We start from the raw sequence: 20,847 nt of genomic DNA on the forward strand, positions 1-20,847 counted from the left end.
TGGACCTCAGAAAATAATATGAAGTTCAATGAAGAAAATGTTCAATTGCTCTGATATGGAAAAACTTGAGGAAATTAAAACTATATTAGAGTATAAAACAAATTCCAACCACACAATAAAGTGGAAAACTAATGTGAAGGACCTGGGAATGATAATGTCAGAGGATCGCACCTTCATAGACCATAACAATGTGTCTACCACGTCTAGAAAAATGATAGGATAGATAATGTGGCAGATGTTGCAAGTGTATGGTGTAGGAGGTAGGTTACTGAAAGCAGTGAAGAGTTTTTACGAGGATAGTGAGGCTCAAGTTAGAGTATGTAGGAAAGAGGGAAATTTTTTCCCAGTAAAAGTAGGCCTTAGACAAGGATGTGTGATGTCACCATGGTTGTTTAATATATTTATAGATGGGGTTGTAAGAGAAGTAAATGCGAGGGTCTTGGCAAGAGGCGTGGAGTTAAAAGATAAAGAATCACACACAAAGTGGGAGTTGTCACAGCTGCTCTTTGCTGATGACACTGTGCTCTTGGGAGATTCTGAAGAGAAGCTGCAGAGATTGGTGGATGAATTTGGTAGGGTGTGCAAAAGAAGAAAATTAAAGGTGAATACAGGAAAGAGTAAGGTTATGAGGATAACAAAAAGATTAGGTGATGAAAGATTGAATATCAGATTGGAGGGAGAGAGTATGGAGGAGGTGAACATATTCAGATATTTGGGAGTGGACGTGTCAGCGGATGGGTCTATGAAAGATGAGGTGAACCATAGAATTGATGAGGGAAAAAGAGTGAGTGGTGCACTTAGGAGTCTGTGGAGACAAAGAACTTTGTCCTTGGAGGCAAAGAGGGGAATGTATGAGAGTATAGTTTTACCAACGCTCTTATATGGGTGTGAAGCGTGGGTGATGAATGTTGCAGCGAGGAGAAGGCTGGAGGCAGTGGAGATGTCATGTCTGAGGGCAATGTGTGGTGTGAATATAATGCAGAGAATTCGTAGTTTGGAAGTTAGGAGGAGGTGCGGGATTACCAAAACTGTTGTCCAGAGGGCTGAGGAAGGGTTGTTGAGGTGGTTCGGACATGTAGAGAGAATGGAGCGAAACAGAATGACTTCAAGAGTGTATCAGTCTGTAGTGGAAGGAAGGCGGGGTAGGGGTCGGCCTAGGAAGGGTTAGAGGGAGGGGGTAAAGGAGGTTTTGTGTGCGAGGGGCTTGGACTTCCAGCAGGCATGCGTGAGCGTGTTTGATAGGAGTGAATGGAGACAAATGGTTTTTAATACTTGACGTGCTGTTGGAGTGTGAGCAAAGTAACATTTATGAAGGGATTCAGGGAAACCGGCAGGCCGGACTTGAGTCCTGGAGATGGGAAGTACAGTGCCTGCACTCTGAAGGAGGGGTGTTAATGTTGCAGTTTAAAAACTGTAGTGTAAAGCACCCTTCTGGCAAGACAGTGATGGAGTGAATGATGGTGAAAGTTTTTCTTTTTCGGGCCACCCTGCCTTGGTGGGAATCGGCCAGTGTGATAATAATAAAGATAATGAGAACCTTCAAAACTAGGGATGCCAAGCCCATAATGATTCTCTTCAAATTGCTTGTTCTCTCTAGGCTGGAATATTGCTATACACTAATGGCCTCTTTCAAAGCAGGCAAAACTGCTGACCTGGAGAATGTACTGAGAGCCTTTATGGTAAACATAAGTATAATAAAACATTTAAATAACTGAGAACAGTTGAATTCCCTTGACTTGTATTTTCAGAAATACAGGCAAGAAAGATACCACCAGGAGGCAGCTCTGATGAAAACTCACACTCACACGAGCTTTTAAATCTCTGCACAAAATTCAATTTAAACAAGCAAATAATAGAGCCTACTAGACTGGAGAATACACTAGACCTCATCTTCACTAACAATGATGATCTGATAAGAAATGTCACCATATCAAAAACAATATACTCAGATCACAACATAATTGAGGTTCAGACATGTATGCGTGGAGCCCCAGACCGACATAATGAGACTAGTCACGAGGGAGCATTCACCAAATTCAACTTCAATAACAAAAACATAAAGTGGGACCAAATAAACCAAGTCCTAACCGATATAAGCTGGGAAGATATACTAAGCAACACAGACCCCAACTTATGCCTAGAACAGATTAACTTGGTGGCACTCGATGTATGCACAAGGCTTATTCCTCTAAGAAAAAGGAGGAGTAGATGTAAAATAGAAAGGGACAGGCGCTCCCTTTACAGGTGACGGAAAAGAATAACAGAGCGGCTAAAAGAGGTCAATATATCTGAAATGCGTAGGGAGACACTGGTCAGAGAAATAGCAAGCATCGAACTTAAGCTAAAGGAATCTTATAGGAGTCAGGAATCGCAGGAAGAACTAAAAGCCATAAATGAAATCGAAAGAAACCCAAAGTATTTCTTCTCCTATGCCAAATCAAAGTCGAGAACAATGTCCAGTATTGGGCCCCTACTTAAACAAGATGGGTTCTACACAGATGACAGCAAGGAAAACCCCTCAAGGAAGGTTCCTTGATGTTGGTGAGGGGCTCTTGATTTAGGGAATTGGATCTGTGCTCCAGTTCCCCAAATTAAGCCTGAATGCCTTCCACATCCCCCCCCAGGCACTGTATAATCCTCCGGGTTTAGCGCTTCCCCCTTGATTGTAATAATAATAATAATAATAACAGCAAGGAAATGAGTGAGCTACTCAAGTCCCAATATGACTCAGTTTTTAGCAAGCCGCTAACCAGACTGAGAGTCGAAGATCAAAATGAATTTTTTATGAGCCACAAAATTTGATTAACACAAGCCTATCCGATGTTATCCTGACGCCAAATGACTTGGAACAGGCAATAAATGACATGCCCATGCACTCTGCCCCAGGGCCAGACTCATGGAACTCAGTGTTCATCAAGAACTGCAAGAAGCCCCTATCACGAGCCTTTTCCATCCTATGGAGAGGGAGCATGGACACGGGGGTTGTCCCACAGTTACTAAAAACAACAGACATAGCCCCACTCCACAAAGGGGGCAGTAAAGCAACAGCAAAGAACTACAGACCAATAGCACTAACATCCCATATCATAAAAATCTTTGAAAGGGTCCTAAGAAGCAAGATCACCACCCATCTAGAAACCCATCAGTTACACAACCCAGGACAACATGGGTTTAGAACAGGTCGCTCCTGTCTGTCTCAACTATTGGATCACTACGACAACGTCCTAAATGCACTAGAAGACAAAAAGAATGCAGATGTAATATATACAGACTTTGCAAAAGCCTTCGACAAGTGTGACCATGGCGTAATAGTGCACAAAATACGTGCTAAAGGAATAACAGGAAAAGTCGGTTGATGGATCTATAATTTCCTCACTAACAGAACACAGAGAGTAGTCGTCAACAGAGTAAAGTCCGAGGCAGCTACGGTGAAAAGCTCTGTTCCACAAGGCACAGTACTTGCTCCCATCTTGTTCCTCATCCTCATATCTGACATAGACAAGGATGTCAGCCACAGCACCGTGTCTTCCTTTGCAGATGACACCCAAATCTGCATGACAGTGTCTTCCATTGCAGACACTGCAAGGCTCCAGGCGGACATCAACCAAATCTTTCAGTGGGCTTCAGAAAACAATATGAAGTTCAACGATGAGAAATTTCAATTACTCAGATATGGTAAACACGAGGAAATTAAATCTTCATCAGAGTACAAAACAAATTCTGGCCACAAAATAGAGTGAAACACCAACGTCAAAGACCTGGGAGTGATCATGTCGGAGGATCTCACCTTCAAGGACCATAACATTGTATCAATCGCATCTGCTAGAAAAATGACAGGATGGATAATGAGAACCTTCAAAACTAGGGAGGCCAAGCCCATGATGACACTCTTCAGGTCACTTGTTCTATCTAGGCTGGAATATTGCTGTACACTAACAGCACCTTTCAAGGCAGGTGAAATTGCTGACCTAGAAAATGTACAGAGAACCTTCACGGCACGCATAACGGAGATAAAACACCTCAATTACTGGGAGCGCTTGAGGTTCCTAAACCTGTATTCCCTGGAATGCATGCGGGAGAGATACATGATTATATACACCTGGAAAATCCTAGAGGGACTAGTACCGAACTTGCACACGAAAATCGCTCACTACGAAAGCAAAAAACTTGGCAGATGATGCAACATCCCCCTAATGAAAAGCAGGGGTGTCACTAGCACGTTAAGAGACCATACAATAAGTGTCAGGGGCCCGAGACTGTTCAACTGCCTCCCAGCATACATAAGGGGGATTACCAACAGACCCCTGGCAGTCTTCAAGCTGGCACTGGACAAGCACCTAAAGTCGGTTCCTGACCAGCCGGGCTGTGGCTCGTACGTTGGTTTGCATGCAGCCAGCAGCAACAGCCTGGTTGATCAGGCTCCTGGTCACAGACCGGGCCGTGGGGGCGTTGACCCCTGGAACTCTCTCCAGGTCTCCAGATAATATAAACTTGGAAAGTCCTAGATAGATTACTACCAAATCTACACACAGAAATCACTTCCCATAGTTCATCCCCATAGTGAAAAACTGGGGCACCACGAGTATACTAAGAGACAACACAGTAAGTGTCAGGGGCCCAAGACTGTTCATCTGCCTCCCAGCATACATAACCGGGATTACCAATAGACTCCTGGCTGTCTTCAAGAAGGCACTTGACAGGCACCTAAAGTCAATACCTGATCAGCCAGGCTGTGGTTCCTATGTCGGTTTTACATGCAGCCAACAGCAACAGTCTGGTTGATCAGGCCCTGATTCGCCATAAGGCTCGGTCTCAGACTGGGCCACGGGGGCGCTGACCCCCGAAATCCTCTCTAGGTATACACATTTCACCTGGTGTTGGTATATATGGCCACACTTCACTTAGTGTTGGTGTGGAAATTTATTTGGTCTCAAAGAAATTCCACGGACGGATTCACTGTAAATAAGCTTTAGGAGCCATTATCATCCACCCAAACAAGCACTAGATGGCGAAGGCATTGAGTTTGTACATACCAATTTATAGATTTACCCTTTAAGGAGGTATAGGTAGGTTTATACTGTTAGTAACAAATATTAGAATTAATAATGTAGCCTTAAACCTTAATATAGGTAGGCTTAGACCTTAATATAGGCGAATATTAGGTTAGATAAGGTGAACTAGCAACCCCATGCTTGAATGTAGGCAGGAGGGGGTCAGACAGATGACAGCACATTGTTCTCGACTAGAAACCGTGGTGATAACTAGGTACTGAGAGCTACACCTCGGTGCCTCACATGTTTTCAAAATACTTGGTCTGTGGAACTAAAAAACATAGAGGTTTCCCAAAGTACTGAGGATATTTGTCTCTATTCAGGCCCCTTCAGTAAGACAATACCTTTCATTTCTCTTAGTAAAGTTGGCCAGCAATATTCTGAGGAACGTGGGTGATTTGAACTGTGGGTTATTACTGGGCGAACACCCACAGATCTGGTAAGATTGTGGGCATCTTCTCTTAAGTATTACCCCTCAAGGAAGGTTCCTTGATGTTGGTGAGGGGCTCTTGATTTAGGGAATTGGATCTGTGCTCCAGTTCCCCGAATTAAGCCTGAATGCCTTCCACATCCCCCCCCCCAGGCACTGTATAATCCAAACCATACCCCGGCCGGAATTGAACCCGTGGTCAGAGAGTCTCAAAACTCCAGCCCGTCGCGTTAGCCACTAGACCAGCTTGCCACAGTGAAGGGACTTGAGCTAGAGTTCGTCACAGCCACGCTAGCTGGAGATTCGTCTGTAAAAACTTGCATTTGTGGTCAGAGTGGTGCCTGTGCTAACCTTCCTATGGTGTAGAAATATACCTAGTTGGACGAATCTTATTGTGGCTAGCTGGTCTAGTGGCTAACGCGACGGTCTGGAGTTTTGAGACTCTCTGACCGCAGGTTCAATCCTGGCCGGGGTATGGTTTGTTTGCAATCGTGTCATTACGATTTCGTGAGTCACTGTATAATCCTCCGGGTTTAGCGCTTCCCTCTTGATTATAATAATAATCTTAAGTATTAGCCTAGAAGCTAGTGTCTTACTACATAAATATTACTGAGGGAATATCCACTGAATTCAGGGATCTTTAAGGTGCAGGCAGGGGATACTAATACCATCTAAATTCTTGCAGGAATAAATACATGAGTGGGTGTGGGTGGGAGTGAGTTGGACCTGACTAGCTTGTGCTGCTGGGTTTGGTGCCGTGCTCCTTCATTGAGTGGGTGACCAGACTGGGTGGGTCATTGGGCTAATCTGGGGGGGGGATCATTGGGATAATCCGGGGGGGTGGTGGTGGCATGGACCTGCTCCGCATGGGTCAGTAGGATTGTTGCAGTGTTCCTTCTTTTTTTATGTTCTTATGTTAAGTCCTTCAGTGCAGGTGGTGTCCTGGAGAGGGACCAGAGGTACCTAGGTTTGCTTTGGTAGAATCAGGGGGCTTTCTAGTAGCATATTCTTCGCCAAAAACAAGGAAACACTTGTTTTTGCATGTAGTTAGGAATTTCTTGCAAGATCAGTTTGCATATGGAAATGTGTCCTACAAGCCACTTGTGAAACTGAGACTACTAATGTGAGGGTGTCGTGTCAACAGTATTTGCTAGGGTGAGCATCTCACGAGGAGGCAGTCCATACACAATTTCCCCAGTTGGTATATATTATTATAATCATGGAGGAGCGCTAAACCCGTAGGGTTATACAGTGCACGTGCAGGTGATGGAAGATATTCAGGCTCAATTCAGGGAACCAGAGCACAGATCAATTTCAAGAGCCCTTCACCAGTTTCAAGGACCCTCCCTTGAGGGAAGTTGGTATATAGGGCCACACTTTACCTCAGTCTGTAGTGTTAATGTTAAGGGAAAGTAAACCTCACTTTTTATTTAGCCTGTCCAATCACCTTGCTGCCACTATATCTTTCTCGTTTCTTATCCTCCATTTCTTCCCGATTGTCACCATGAAACCAGTGTACACTGAGTGTACACACGGGGAAATAATTTTACCCAGTTATAGGCTGAAATTATAAAAAATAGGGTCCCAGGTAAGGATATCACTAGATATAAATTATTTTTTTCTGACTTTCATGTGTTATCCTCAATAATGAACACACATATTACTGTGTAAGACTATTATAATCATCCAGAAATTATGCAAAATTGTATCTAAGTTAACTTACTAAAGAGTAAATTGACTAATTTCCCAATCAAGTCAAGTGGACCACCTTGACTACAAGCAGGTAAATTTTTAATAATGGTGCGGGGTAAGCCAGTGGAAGACCTCGGTCAGATGACCAAAATCTTCAGCTGTGGGTCATCATATGACTAAAATCCGCTTCAGGAAACACTTGTCTTGTTTCCTGACAAACCTATGCTATGCATATAAGTGGCTTTGGCATGCTGCTCTTACCTGTATTTTTTTGTACCTCTGTATGTATGCTAAAATTTATAAATAAAAAATAAATAAACAAATAAATAAACCTAACCTACCTCCTCCCCTACACTAAGCATCTCCTGAGTCAACAACTGGCTTTACCATGTCATAGAAGGAACTCGTGTAGTGCCAGCAGTGTACAATGTTTGGTCACGTCCAGTATGACTGACAAATATCTACCATGTGAATTCAGTAACATGTTATAAAAGCCATACACTGTATCTGTAATACACTTGAGGGGTATATTTCTCAGTGTATATACACGTAGAGGTGTATATAAGCCAGTGTATATACACTGATATGTGTATATCTCAGTGTATATACACTGGTAGTTCGCATTAATCACTATTTTAGGTATTAAAGTATCCTTGACTGATGGTGTACAGGTATCATGCATCCTTAATGACCTTCGTGTAGTAGACAGACTTGAAACCCCATTACCAATCTATCGTGTAGTAGACAGAGTTAAGGAAGACCTCAGTCACATGAGAGGTCAGATGACCACTGACTGGCTCATAGCAGACTAGCAGCATCAGCCAAAATTTTCAAAAATTTTGCTGATGAACATAACAATCTGAAATAGAATAAAAAAAATTGAATTTCGACATTTAACCCAAATAACCAATATATTAACATCGTCAGTACAAAAAAAAAATTATACATTTTAGGTTGCATGTATACACTATACTTAGATTATGTATACACTGTGCTTATAGTATGAAGGGAACAGTGTATTTTTTTTTGTATCTATGAGGAACGTAGTCAATTCACAATTAACCTACAATTCCGTGGCTGGAACAATTCAAAACTAAGTCACAATACCGTGGCTGGAAAATTTCAGAACTAAGCCACAATACCATGACTGGAACAATTCACACCTAAGCCACAGTACTACGGCTGGAACAATTCACACCTAAGCCACAATACAGTGGCTGGAACAATTCACAACTAACCCACAAAATCGTGGCAAGAACAATTTAAAAACAATCTACAATATCGTGGCTGGAACACATCACAAACACAAAATATTATTCTCGTAACAATTCACAACTAACCCACCTTCGGGTAGCGTAACTTGAACGACGTGTGGTTGGTGGGTTGGTTAGGCTTCAAATCTATCTACTACACGAGGGTCATTAAGGCTGACTGTCACCTGCAAACAACCAGTCAAAAATTATTGTAATACGTGAAAGAAAAGTTTAATTATACTCTCGATATGTCTACCGAGACGCACTTCCAAGTGTATATACGCTGACAGTCTCCAAGATAATGGTGAAGCTTGTAGTGCTCAACACTGTTGTGTTGCTTGTGTAAGGTTCAGTGAGTGGTGCTTGTTCTGGGTCAGAACATTGGTGCTTGTAGTGTTCAATATTATGTTGCTTGTGTAAGTTCAGAGCAGTGTTGCTTGTTCTGGGTCAGAGCAGTATTGCTTGTTCTGGGTCAGAGCAGTGTTGCTTGTAGTGTTCAACACTGTTATGTTACTTGTGTAAGTTCAGAGCAGTGTCGCTTGTCCTGGGTCAGAGTTGTGGTGCTTATTCTGGGTCAGAGCAGTGTTGCTTGTTCAGGGTCAGAGCAATGTTGCTTGTCCTGGGTCAGACCAGTGTTACTTGCGGTACTGCAAACTGTCATGCTGCTTGTCCTGGGCCAGACCAGTGTTACTTGCGGTACTGTAAACTGTCATGCTGCTTGTCCTGGGTCAGACCAGTGTTACTTGTGGTACTGTAAACTGTCATGCTGCTTGTCCTGGGTCAGACCAGTGTTACTTGCGGTACTGTAAACTGTCATGCTGCTTGTCCTGGGTCAGACCAGTGTTACTTGCGGTACTGTAAACTGTCACGTTGCTTGTCCTGGGTCAGACCAGCGTCGCTTGCGGCCACACTCCTTCTCTTCCTTCTGTGCCTCATCACTGGAATGTTGTCTTTCGGTCGTCCTGGAAGCCGCTGGTTTACTCCACACGTTGGAGGTCCCACCTAGAAAGGACAGCAGTGGGTCATCCTTAACACTGGTGGAGCCGGGGGTGGCACTATCGGCCGTGGTGGTGATAGTAGCAGTAACCCGGCTGGATATTTCAGTGGTGGGAGCTGGTAGTTGGATGGTCGAAGCGGGCAGCGGAGGTGGCAGGGTGGGCGCCGCCGGTGGCAGGGTGGGAGCTGCCGGTGGCAGGGTGGGTGCTGCCGGTGGCAGGGTGGGTGCCGGGGGTGGCAGGGTGGGTGTGGGTGGGTCAGCCTCAGGAGACTTCTTGGTGAGAGAGACACACACGTCACCAACTTGTAACTGACGTACTTTGAGGTCATACTTCTTATGTGTGAGTTCTGGGCTGCAGGAGGACCAGCCAGAGTGGAAGACAAAGAAGGGATGGTCCAGTGAAGCCTCCACGGATACCTGAAGCAAAACAACTTTGTTAATACACTAACAATACTAGATGACAGGACTTCAACTACTGTTGTTCATTATACAAGAATAATACACTACTGTAGTTTATCATACAACAATAATAAATTATGTAGTTCATAATACAACAACAATGCACTAGTGTATTATAATACACTAGTGTATTATAGTGCATGTATGTATGTATGTATAGTGTACACTAGTGTATTACGATACACTAGTGTATCCTCTGACTGGTTTCACTAACTGACGGGGCTCTATGCGCCCTATCAAACACTCAAACAGTAACTACAACAAATAGTTACAATACAAATAGACAGATCTACTGTTAAGTTGTTATTAGAAAAGAGAAATACAGTGATCCACTAACTGGATTCCTCCAGTTTCACTGGATTCCTCCAGTTTCGCTGGATTCGAGAAGATTCAAACGGATTTCGCTGGATTCGGGTGGATTCAAACGCTTTTTGTGGAAATAAAGCCGGACTCAGCAGGATTCAAATGGTCTCGTTGGAAATAAAGCCAAATCGGAAGAACTGTTACAAAAAATTAAATACATCAGGGAATTATAGACTAGCTAGCTAGGAGAGTTGTCCAGTATTGTAAGATGACCACCACCATGAAGATCTGTGTAGTCTGCAGAAAGGGTAAGGGACGAAGACAGGCCTGGATTGCTTGCCATTTGTGTGGTCAGTGGTCCCATAGTGTATGCAGGGATTTTAAACTAGTGACCACACTTGACATAAACTCAGAGAGATGTTTTTGGGTCTGCCCAAACGACATACACCTGTATGAAGAAATTACAACTATATTAAAAGACAAGAACACTAATAAAACATCCTTCTTGAAAGACATGTCAGCATGGTATGACAGCTGGAAAAAAAGATGGGTGGTGGGGACGGGGCTGTCTTGGACAGTGCTCTTGAGGGGGGCTAGTGCTATCCTGAAGGACAGTGCTGAGGGTGCTAGTGTTGTCCTGGAGGAAAGTGCTCCAGAGGGTCCTAGTTGTACAAGAATAGTATACAATACCGACAAGATGAAATTGAGACACATGTGCAACATCTGGGTATCTTTATTGTAGACGTTTCGCCATCCAGTGGCTTTATCAATACAAATTCCAGGACATAGCTTGAAGACAGGAGAACTATGTACAGAAGATGAGGTAATCAGTCCCTCAACCTAGCAGTAGGTGCGAAGAGCACCGTAGTCGTGGAGAATCTCCACGACTACAATGCTCTTCGCACCTACTGCTAGGTTGAGGGACTGATTACCTCGTCTTCTGTACATAGTTCTCCTGTCTTCAAGTTATGTCCTGGAATTTGTATTGATAAAGCCACTGGATGGTAAAACGTCTACAATAAAGATACCCAGGGCCGGATTACCGCATAGGCAAACTAGGCATTTGCCTAGGGCCCCGCACGTTTGGGGGCCCCGCAGTCCAAGGGGTTCAGGGGCTCATCCAAGACTGCACACATGGTGCAAGTGTAAAGGGGTCCCTATCTAAAAAGTTCAAGTGTTTGGAGAGTAAAATTGATTTTTAAAAATTAATCAAAACAAAAATAATGAAATAAAATAAAATAAAAATAAATAAACCTAACCATAGATGGCAACACTCAACACGCCTTTGTTTACATCAGAACAGCTGTGTTTTCCCGCTAATGGGTGAGTATGGGAGATTCCTCTCCAATTTTCTGTAGTAATTACACGTTATCTAGACTTGTACTGTGACAAATTAACTGAAGTGTTGTTGATAGACATTGATGTGTATGGATAAATGTTTGTTTTCGCCTCTAAATGTTAAGGAAGGTACCTGATAGGGTTACTTGACCAGTAAAGACGCATGGACCAGTAAAGACGCATGGACCAGTAAAGACGCATGGACCAGTAAAGACGCATTTTTGGTAAAAATACTATAAAGAAAAACCTAAAACGCAAACTGACTTCCGTTTGTAGGTTTTAAAAGCACTTTGTCCTGTCTTTAAGTCTTTATCATTTCAATAACAGATCTCAATTGATTGATGTTCTACATCACTTCCGTCGCAAATGCTTAGTTTTCAAGTTGCGACAGAAGTGATGTAGAACATCAATTAATTTACTACATATTTCCCCAGAAACACATAAGCCACATCAGAAAATCGTTGGTTGGGTGAAACTGAAAATTGTCCCTGCATTCTTTAATTCTCATGTCCTTATCTATGGTGGTAGGCCATATATCATGCAAAACATAATGATTAGTTTAGTTATGAAAATGGTAATATAAATACCATTGTGCATTGTTCTTGGACTCAGTATGATTTCTGTTCAAGTAAATTGGAGATCAAGGAAGATGAATTAGTAAAATATTCGTAGCCCAAATCACTAACCTAATCTATGGTAAAAGTTCTGTATATGGCTCCTTTCTGGTAACGTTTTGAATTTTTAGATGCGCAGCCAGAGAAAAGGGGGCTACAAGGGCCATATCCCCCCAATTGACAGAAAAAAAATTTAATAATTATTAAAAAAATAATAATAATTGATAATGAAAAATTTGTATTTGCATAATTACAGACAGTGATACATCCTCATTATGGCATCTCGTGAACGTGATGTTGGACGTTCTTATGTGAGTGGGTCACAGAAAAGAAAGAAGAAAATTCAAGAAGAAGAACAGAAAAAGAAAGATGTAGGAAGCTGCAGAAAGATCACAGACATGCTCACGAAAACAGTTTCTGATGTTACCAGTACAGTTGAATCTGCAGATACGTCAGATCATACAGGAAGCCCTCCCTCCATTATTTCTCAGCCAGCATCTACTTCTTTTGTGTCTCCTCTCAATGTCTCAACGAACATTTCATCCACAGGATTTGTCTTAAAAGATCCTGCCTCATGGCCAAATGTAATCCCAGATTCTCTACGTAATGCTTTCATTGCAGAAAACTTCAGTCAAACTCTGAACATTGACTTTAGGAAATCAGCAAGGATTTATGATGATGGAAGTCGTCGTTGTTTAAAGTCATCTGTGTTTTATAGGAAGCTTGCAGATTCAGAAACTATGAAAAGATCATGGATGGTATACTCTGAAAGCTCAGGAAAAGTGTACTGTTCAGCATGCAAGCTATTTTCTACCAAAGAAAATACCTTCACACAGTGGTTCAATGACTGGAAAAATTCCAAGCGTTTCGAGGAACATGAAAACAGCACCACTCACAGGAGCTGCATTTTAGCCAGTGTATTTCGTGCACAGAAAAAAGGCTTATTGGATTCTCATTTGGAAAATCAAACTGAAAAAGAGCGCACTTATTGGAGAAAAGTTCTAGAAAGAGTTGTTGCTGTTGTAAAATTCTTAGCTCTAAGAGGACTTGCTTTCCGTGGAGAAAATGAGGTTTTTGGTTCGGAAAACAATGGCAATTTCCTAGGGATCATAGAATGTTAACACAATTCGATCCATTCTTAGCAAATCATGTGTCACACCTTGGGAATGCAGGAAGAGGCACTGTATCTTACATGTCATCTACTATATGCAATGAATTTATTGAACTGATGACTAAGAAGGTCCTCAATAACATCATAGCAGCTGTGAAAACTGCAAAATACTTTGCAATAAGTGTAGATTCAACACCAGATATTTCACATACAGATCAATTGACATTCATTGTTCGCTTTGTCGACTCCAGTGGTAAGCCTGTAGAGTGCTTTATAAAATTCATTCCTCTTTCAGGCCATGATGGAGAAACAATGATGAATGTAGTACTGGATACTCTGCTTGAACATGATCTCTCTATTATGGATTGCCGTGGCCAGAGCTACGACAATGCAAGTAACATGTCGGGTAAATATAATGGATTGCAAGCCCGTATCAAGCAAATCAACCCACTTGTTGAATATGTGCCCTGCTCAGCACATTCTCTTAATCTTGTTGGGTCATGTGCTGCGGAGTGTTGTGTCGCTGCAGTTTCATTTTTTGGACTTTTACAAGCACTCTTTAATTTTTTCTCTGCTTCAACGCATCGGTGGAGTATACTCAAGTCAACCATTCATGGAGATGTCATGAAATCATTATCAACAACAAGGTGGTCAGCGCAGCATGATGCAACACATGCTTTGAAAGACAGCTTTGCTGAAATACGTTCTGCTTTGATCCAAATAGCAGAGGATGAAGACCAGACAGCAACTACAAGAACCGAAGCAGCCAGCTTAGCATCAAAATTGGAAGATTATGAATTGGCCTTACTCTGTGTGCTTTGGGACTGTATACTGGAACGGTTAAATGCCACGAACAAGACACTTCAGAAAATTGAAATTGAAATGGCTACTTGTGCTAACCTCTATGCAGGCTTAGTGGAATTTGTAAGCTCACTTCGCAATGATGAAGCTTTTGAAATGTTTGAAGAGAAAGCTAAACTGCTGGTGAAAGACTACAGTTACCGGGCTGATCATCAGCGGTCAAGGAAGAGGAAACGCAATTTTGAAGAGCCAGACAATGAAATTGTGTTGCTACCAAGGCAGAAATGTAAGACAGCTACATACTTCGTCATTCTGGATTCACTGATTACAGAATTGGTGAAAAGAAAAGAAATCTACCAGAATCTCAATGACAAGTTTGGATTTCTGTTCAAAGTAACTACTATGCCAGATGCAGAATTGAGAGAAGCTGCATTAAAGTTGCAACAACACCTTTCAGCAGATGTTCAGGACACATTTGTTGAAGAAATAGTTAATTTTTCTGGGTATATGAATCAGATTAAAGCTCCACCTGAAAAATGTGCACCCTCAGCTGCTTTGAAACATTTAAGAAATGCAGGTATCTCAGAAACCTTCCCTAATGTTGACATAGTGTATCGCCTTTACCTAACACTTCCAGCTACTAACTGTGAAGGAGAACGTTCATTTTCTGTTTTGAAAAGAATGAAAAACCAGCTCCGTTCAACAATGAGCCAAGACAAATTGTGTAACCTAGCCTTGTGGAAAAAGACACTTATGTACAGTTCAGGACATTTATTAAAGGAAACGTTTCGCCACGAGTGGCTTCTTCAGTCCTAATACAGAGAAAACTAAGAAAACATTTATATATATAGTGGCAGGAGTCAGGTGAGGTGACGCGTGGGTAGAGGTGGTAGTAGTAGTAGTAGTAGTAGTAATGGAACTAAGGAGGTGAGGCGAGAGAGGGACCTGCTGGCATCAAGTAACACCAGTTCCCAGGATGGGTAATATCCTCTTGCTTAGTAATTTTGAAATACTGTAACTACCGGATTTTTGCTTTATAGTGTTACTGACAGAAATTAGTGCAGCTTCAAAGCATTTTCTCCGTCTCAAGTCGTCTTCTTTAATAACTAGCTTAGCTTCATTAAATTTCATGAGGTGTCCAACATCGTCTCTATGTTGAACACACGCATTTTTGCGGTCATCATTTCTGCAAGCATTTTTGTGTTCTGTTATTCTAATGTCCAGAGTTCTGGCTGTTTCCCCTACATATACTTTGTCACACCCCCCACATGGTATAGTGTAGATTCCTGCACTTGTGCCAGAATCATGCTTGGGTTTTTGTATCAGGTTCCTAATAGTAGTTGAAGAGCTGGTAGATATTTTAGCAAGTTTTCTGTCAAACATTTTTGAAACATAAGTGGCAACGTTGCTAAACGGTAAAACGATGTAACTTGGAGGCTTTTCTTCAATTTGATAGGTGTTGGTCTTGCTGAGGATACGTGCCGCACGTTTCCTACAGTCACGTATGAAGTGTAGGGGAAAGTGCAGTGAACTAAAAGAGTTGGTGATGTATGTACATTCTTCTTCGAGGAACTGTGGACTGGAAATTCTGTAGGCTCTCAGAAAGAAGCCAATAACTACCCCTCTTTTAGTTCTTGTGTCATGGTGAGAGAAGAAATGTAGAAGATCGTTCTTGTAGGTAGGCTTCCGGTAGACTTTAAAAGAAAGTTTATTTTCCCCTGTGCGTAAGAGAACGTCGAGGAAAGGTAATTGGTTGTCCTTCTCCTCCTCTAGTGTAAATTTAATAGTAGGTTCCAGAGCGTTGATGGTGTTGAGGATGCCCCGTACGTCAAGATTTTTGGGTACAATGACCAAAATATCATCTACGTACCGCATCCATGTAACTGAGCGAGGGATATTACTGAGGATCCTTCTTGATTCCAGGTCCTCCATATATAAATTGGCAAGAACTGCACTAAGGGGGGATCCCATGGCTAGTCCGAAGAGTTGTTTGTACTTCTTGTCCTCAAACCTAAAACAGTTATAACGAACACAAAGTTCGACAAGGCTCACAAAATCTTGGCGGGGTACAGGTAACTCTGTATAATCTTTAATCACCCTGCGAAGAAGATCAATGGCTTGATCAACTGGGACATTGGTGAATAAGGCAGTCACGTCAAAACTTGCAAGCTTCTTATCACTCATGTCGAGATCCCTGATACGGTTAAGGAGGTCACCCGAATGCTTTAGATGAGCCTGACTGATTGTACCCAGGAGCTTTGACAAATATTTCGCCTAAACTCCTGCTAGACTGTGAGGGGCGCTGCCGATTCCAGATGTAATGGGTCTCATAGGCACATTTGGTTTGTGGGTCTTTGGTAAACCATAAAGTCTTGCTGACTTGGGGTTGGTAGGTATGTGGCGCAAGAGCTTTTTACCTTCTTCTGATTTCCTGAGTATGCTGCGGGTCTTACTGAGAAAATAATCTGTTTCTTTCTTCCATGCATGTACGGGGATGGAAACGTATGTGTTGGTGTCGTTCAATAAATCTTGCATCTTACTAACGTAGTCTGTACTGTTGAGGATGACCACTCCTCCTCCTTTGTCCACTGTGGTGATGAGGAAAGGTTTCATACAAGGACTTATTGCAGCTGCAGTTTCTGAACCTAGTCGTCCAGTCATTCCTCGTCGCTACATCCAGGCACTCAAAAACTTAGCTACTAATAATGATATCCTCATCACCACACTTACTACGTTAGTAAGATGCAAGATTTATTGAACGACACCAACACATACGTTTCCATCCCCGAACATGCATGGAAGAAAGAAACAGATTCTTTTCTCAGTAAGACCCGCAGCATACTCAGGAAATCAGAAGAAGGTAAAAAGCTCTTGCGCCACATCCCTACCAACCCCAAGTCAGCAAGACTTTATGGTTTACCAAAGACCCACAAACCAAATGTGCCTATGAGACCCATTACATCTGGAATTGGCAGCGCCCCTCACAGTCTAGCAGGAGTTTTGGCAAAATATTTGTCAAAGCTCCTGGGTACAATCAGTCAGGCTCATCTAAAGCATTCGGGTGACCTCCTTAACCGTATCAGGGATCTCGACATGAGTGATAAGAAGCTTGCAAGTTTTGACGTGACTGCCTTATTCACCAATGTCCCAGTTGATCAAGCCATTGATCTTCTTCTTCGCAGGGTGATTAAAGATGATACAGAGTTACCTGTATCCCGCCAAGATTTTGTGAGCCTTGTCGAACTTTGTGTTCGTTATAACTGTTTTAGGTTTGAGGACAAGAAGTACAAACAACTCTTCGGACTAGCCATGGGATCCCCCCTTAGTGCAGTTCTTGCCAATTTATATATGGAGGACCTGGAATCAAGAAGGATCCTCAGTAATATCCCTCGCTCAGTTACATGGATGCGGTACGTAGATGATATTTTGGTCATTGTACCCAAAAATCTTGACGTACGGGACATCCTCAACACCATCAACACTCTGGAACCTACTATTAAATTTACACTAGAGGAGGAGAATGACAACCAATTACCTTTTCTCGACGTTCTCTTACGCACAGGGGAAAATAAACTTTCTTTTAAAGTCTACCGGAAGCCTACCTACAAGAACGATCTTCTACATTTCTTCTCTCACCATGACACAAGAACTAAAAGAGGGGTAGTTATTGGCTTCTTTCTGAGAGCCTACAGAATTTCCAGTCCACAGTTCCTCGAAGAAGAATGTACATACATCACCAACTCTTTTAGTTCACTGCACTTTCCCCTACACTTCATACGTGACTGTAGGAAACGTGCGGCACGTATCCTCAGCAAGACCAACACCTATCAAATTGAAGAAAAGCCTCCAAGTTACATCGTTTTACCAATCAGCAACGTTGCCACTAATGTTTCAAAAATGTTTGACAGAAAACTGGCTAAAATATCTACCAGCTCTTCAACTACTATTAGGAACCTGATACAAAAACCCAAGCATGATTCTGGCACAAGTGCAGGAATCTACACTATACCATGTGGGGGGTGTGACAAAGTATATGTAGGGGAAACAGCCAGAACTCTGGACATTAGAATAACAGAACACAAAAATGCTTGCAGAAATGATGACCGCAAAAACGCGTGTGTTCAACATAGAGACGATGTTGGACACCTCATGAAATTCAATGAAGCTAAACTAGTTATTAAAGAAGACGACTTGAGACGGAGAAAATGCATTGAAGCTGCACTAATTTCTGTCAGTAACACTATAAAGCAAAAATCCGGTAGTTACAGTATTTCAAAATTACTAAGCAAGAGGATATTACCCATCCTGGGAACTGGTGTTACTTGATGCCAGCAGGTCCCTCTCTCGCCTCCCCTCCTTAGTTCCATTACTACTACTACTACTACTACTACTACTACTACTACTACTACTACTACTACTACTACTACCACCTCTACCCACGCATCACCTCACCTGACTCCTGCCACTATATATATAAATGTTTTCTTAGTTTTCTCTGTATTAGGACTGAAGAAGCCACTCGTGGCGAAACGTTTCCTTTAATAAATGTCCTGAACTGTACATAAGTGTCTTTTTCCACATCTTGTCGGTATCACCATACCATTTCCTCAACCTAGCCTTGTTGATCATTGAGTCTGATCGAACAAGAAATATTGATTTTCAGAATATAATTGATGTTTTTGCCAATATGAAATCCAGAAAAAAGTTTAAGAAGTGCCTGTGAATATAAACAATTCTTTACTTTCTTGAGTTTATATGATTTGATAGTTTTATGCATGATGCAATGATAACGGTCAGTGATTTATAAAGGGAATAATAGTGCTGTAGTGGTTATGCTGAATATAATAGGTACATGATGTCACTACTTTAATAGCCTAATCTAGTAATACTATGCTGTCTTGAGTTTATTCCCTTTAAAATGCATGATTTAACAAGATAGTTATAATGGCTGTTGGTAAATGGTTTTGGTTGTCTTGATGTACTTTCCCTATTAAATTTAATCTAAATAGCCAGAATGTATTTAATTAGACCTTAAACAGGCTCACACCGACCCCCCCCCCCCAAGCCGGAAGGGGTCGCTTCGCTTACCCATAACTCAAAGGGGCCCCGCCAATCTGAATAGCCTAGGGCCCGGAGACTTCTTAATCCGGCCTTGAAGATACCCAGATGTTGCACATGTGTCTCAATTTCATCAGAGGGTCCTAGTGATGTCTTAGAACATAGAGCTCGTGAGGGTACTAGTGTTGTCCTGGAGGACACTGAAGACAACCTTATTCAGTCCACAGAGGTTCAAAATAGAGATACTGCTGGAGATGGATCAAAATGGGATGAGGCCTCAGGGAACAATGTCGACACACTACCAGCAAAACCTGGTGGAAGCACTGATATCAATACAGGGGTAAAAGATATTGAGGAAACAGGAAAAATAAATGCACCAGCAGTGAATGCAGCTACAATAAATCCTAGCAAACAGAAGTACAACAATCTATGTAAATACTATGCCTTGGGTATCTGCAGGCACGGTATATCTGGTAAAACAGGTGGGACATGCACCTTTTACCATCAAAAAAAATGCCGCACCCACATGACAACAGGAAAGTGCAACTTCCCTTCTTGCAACTTATTTCACCCAGAAATGTGTCACTCATCAATCCATGAAGGAAAATGGTACAATGCATACTGCCAGGCACATCATCTAAAGGGGACTAGAAGACAAAGACAAGCCAGACTATGGGAAACAGAAGAGAGGAGCCACAACCTCTCCAGGGGCAGAGGTTTTTTTTAGGGTCAGAAGGGAAAAAAAGACTGGCAAGAAATGACAATAATCCTACACCACCTGAAAACACTTCTGGAGCAGAGGCACGGATATTGGCCTCTACCCCAGAACAACAGGCATTAGAGCCAGCAAATAAACCCCCCTAAATTCCACCAATATGATATTTGTCTTTGCAAACATACAGGGTCTAAAGCCGTCAAAAAACAACAAAATTCCTTACATCAAGGGACTACTCACGAAGTCAAATGCAATGTTTGTAGCATTCACATAGACCCACATTAAGGATCATTATGACAACGAAATGTGGATCCCAGGTTATAACCTATTCCGATGCGACAGACTAAACAGGCAACAAGAGGGGGGAGGGGGAGGTTGGCCTGTATGTCACAGAGTCGCTCATTTGCACAGAACTACTAAACACCTCAAATGATGTAGCTGAAGTTTTGGTGGTAAAGATCCAAAACCAAAACCTTGTCATTGTGGTAGTATTCAAGCCTCCAGATGCAACTTCCCAGCAATTCCAGGAACAGCTTGAGAAAATTGACCACTGTCTGGAAAATCTCCCAACTCCTGCCCCAAACATCTTACTACTAGGATATTTCAACCTGAGACACCTAAAATGGAGGAGTATAGCAATGTTTTAGCAGAGATCACCCCAGGAGGCAGCTCAGATGAAAATTCACACACACACACACAAACTATTAAAGCTCTCCAACAAATTCTCCTTAAACCAGGAAATAGTAAAGCCTACAAGACTAGAAAATACACTGGACCTCATCTTCACTAGCAATGATGGTCTGATACATAATATAACTGTATCAAAGATAATTCACTCAGATCACAACATAACAGAGGTACAGACATGTATGCACAGGGCTCCTGACCAGCAAAATGTAAGCAGTCATGAAGGTCTCTTCACGAAATTCAATTTCAATAACAAAAACATACAATGGGATCAAGTAAACCATGTCCTAAATGAAACAAGCTGGGAAGATATCCTAAACAACATGGATCCGAACATC

General features: G+C 42.1%; 1 protein-coding gene across 1 annotated transcript in view; it reads right to left on the reverse strand.

Moving 5' to 3' along the window:
- Positions 1–1,395: 1,395 nt before the first annotated feature.
- LOC128697068 (nascent polypeptide-associated complex subunit alpha, muscle-specific form-like) overlaps positions 1,396–20,847 on the reverse strand; it is a 93,372-nt gene continuing 73,920 nt past the window's right edge. Inside the window, exon 2 of the mRNA XM_053788596.2 lies at positions 1,396–9,840. Coding sequence (XP_053644571.2) covers positions 9,292–9,840 — 549 coding nt within the window. The 3' untranslated portion in view covers positions 1,396–9,291. The remainder of the gene's footprint in view (positions 9,841–20,847) is intronic.

The sequence above is a fragment of the Cherax quadricarinatus genome, chromosome 49 (assembly GCF_038502225.1).
Source record: "Cherax quadricarinatus isolate ZL_2023a chromosome 49, ASM3850222v1, whole genome shotgun sequence".
Lineage (NCBI taxonomy): Eukaryota > Metazoa > Arthropoda > Malacostraca > Decapoda > Parastacidae > Cherax > Cherax quadricarinatus.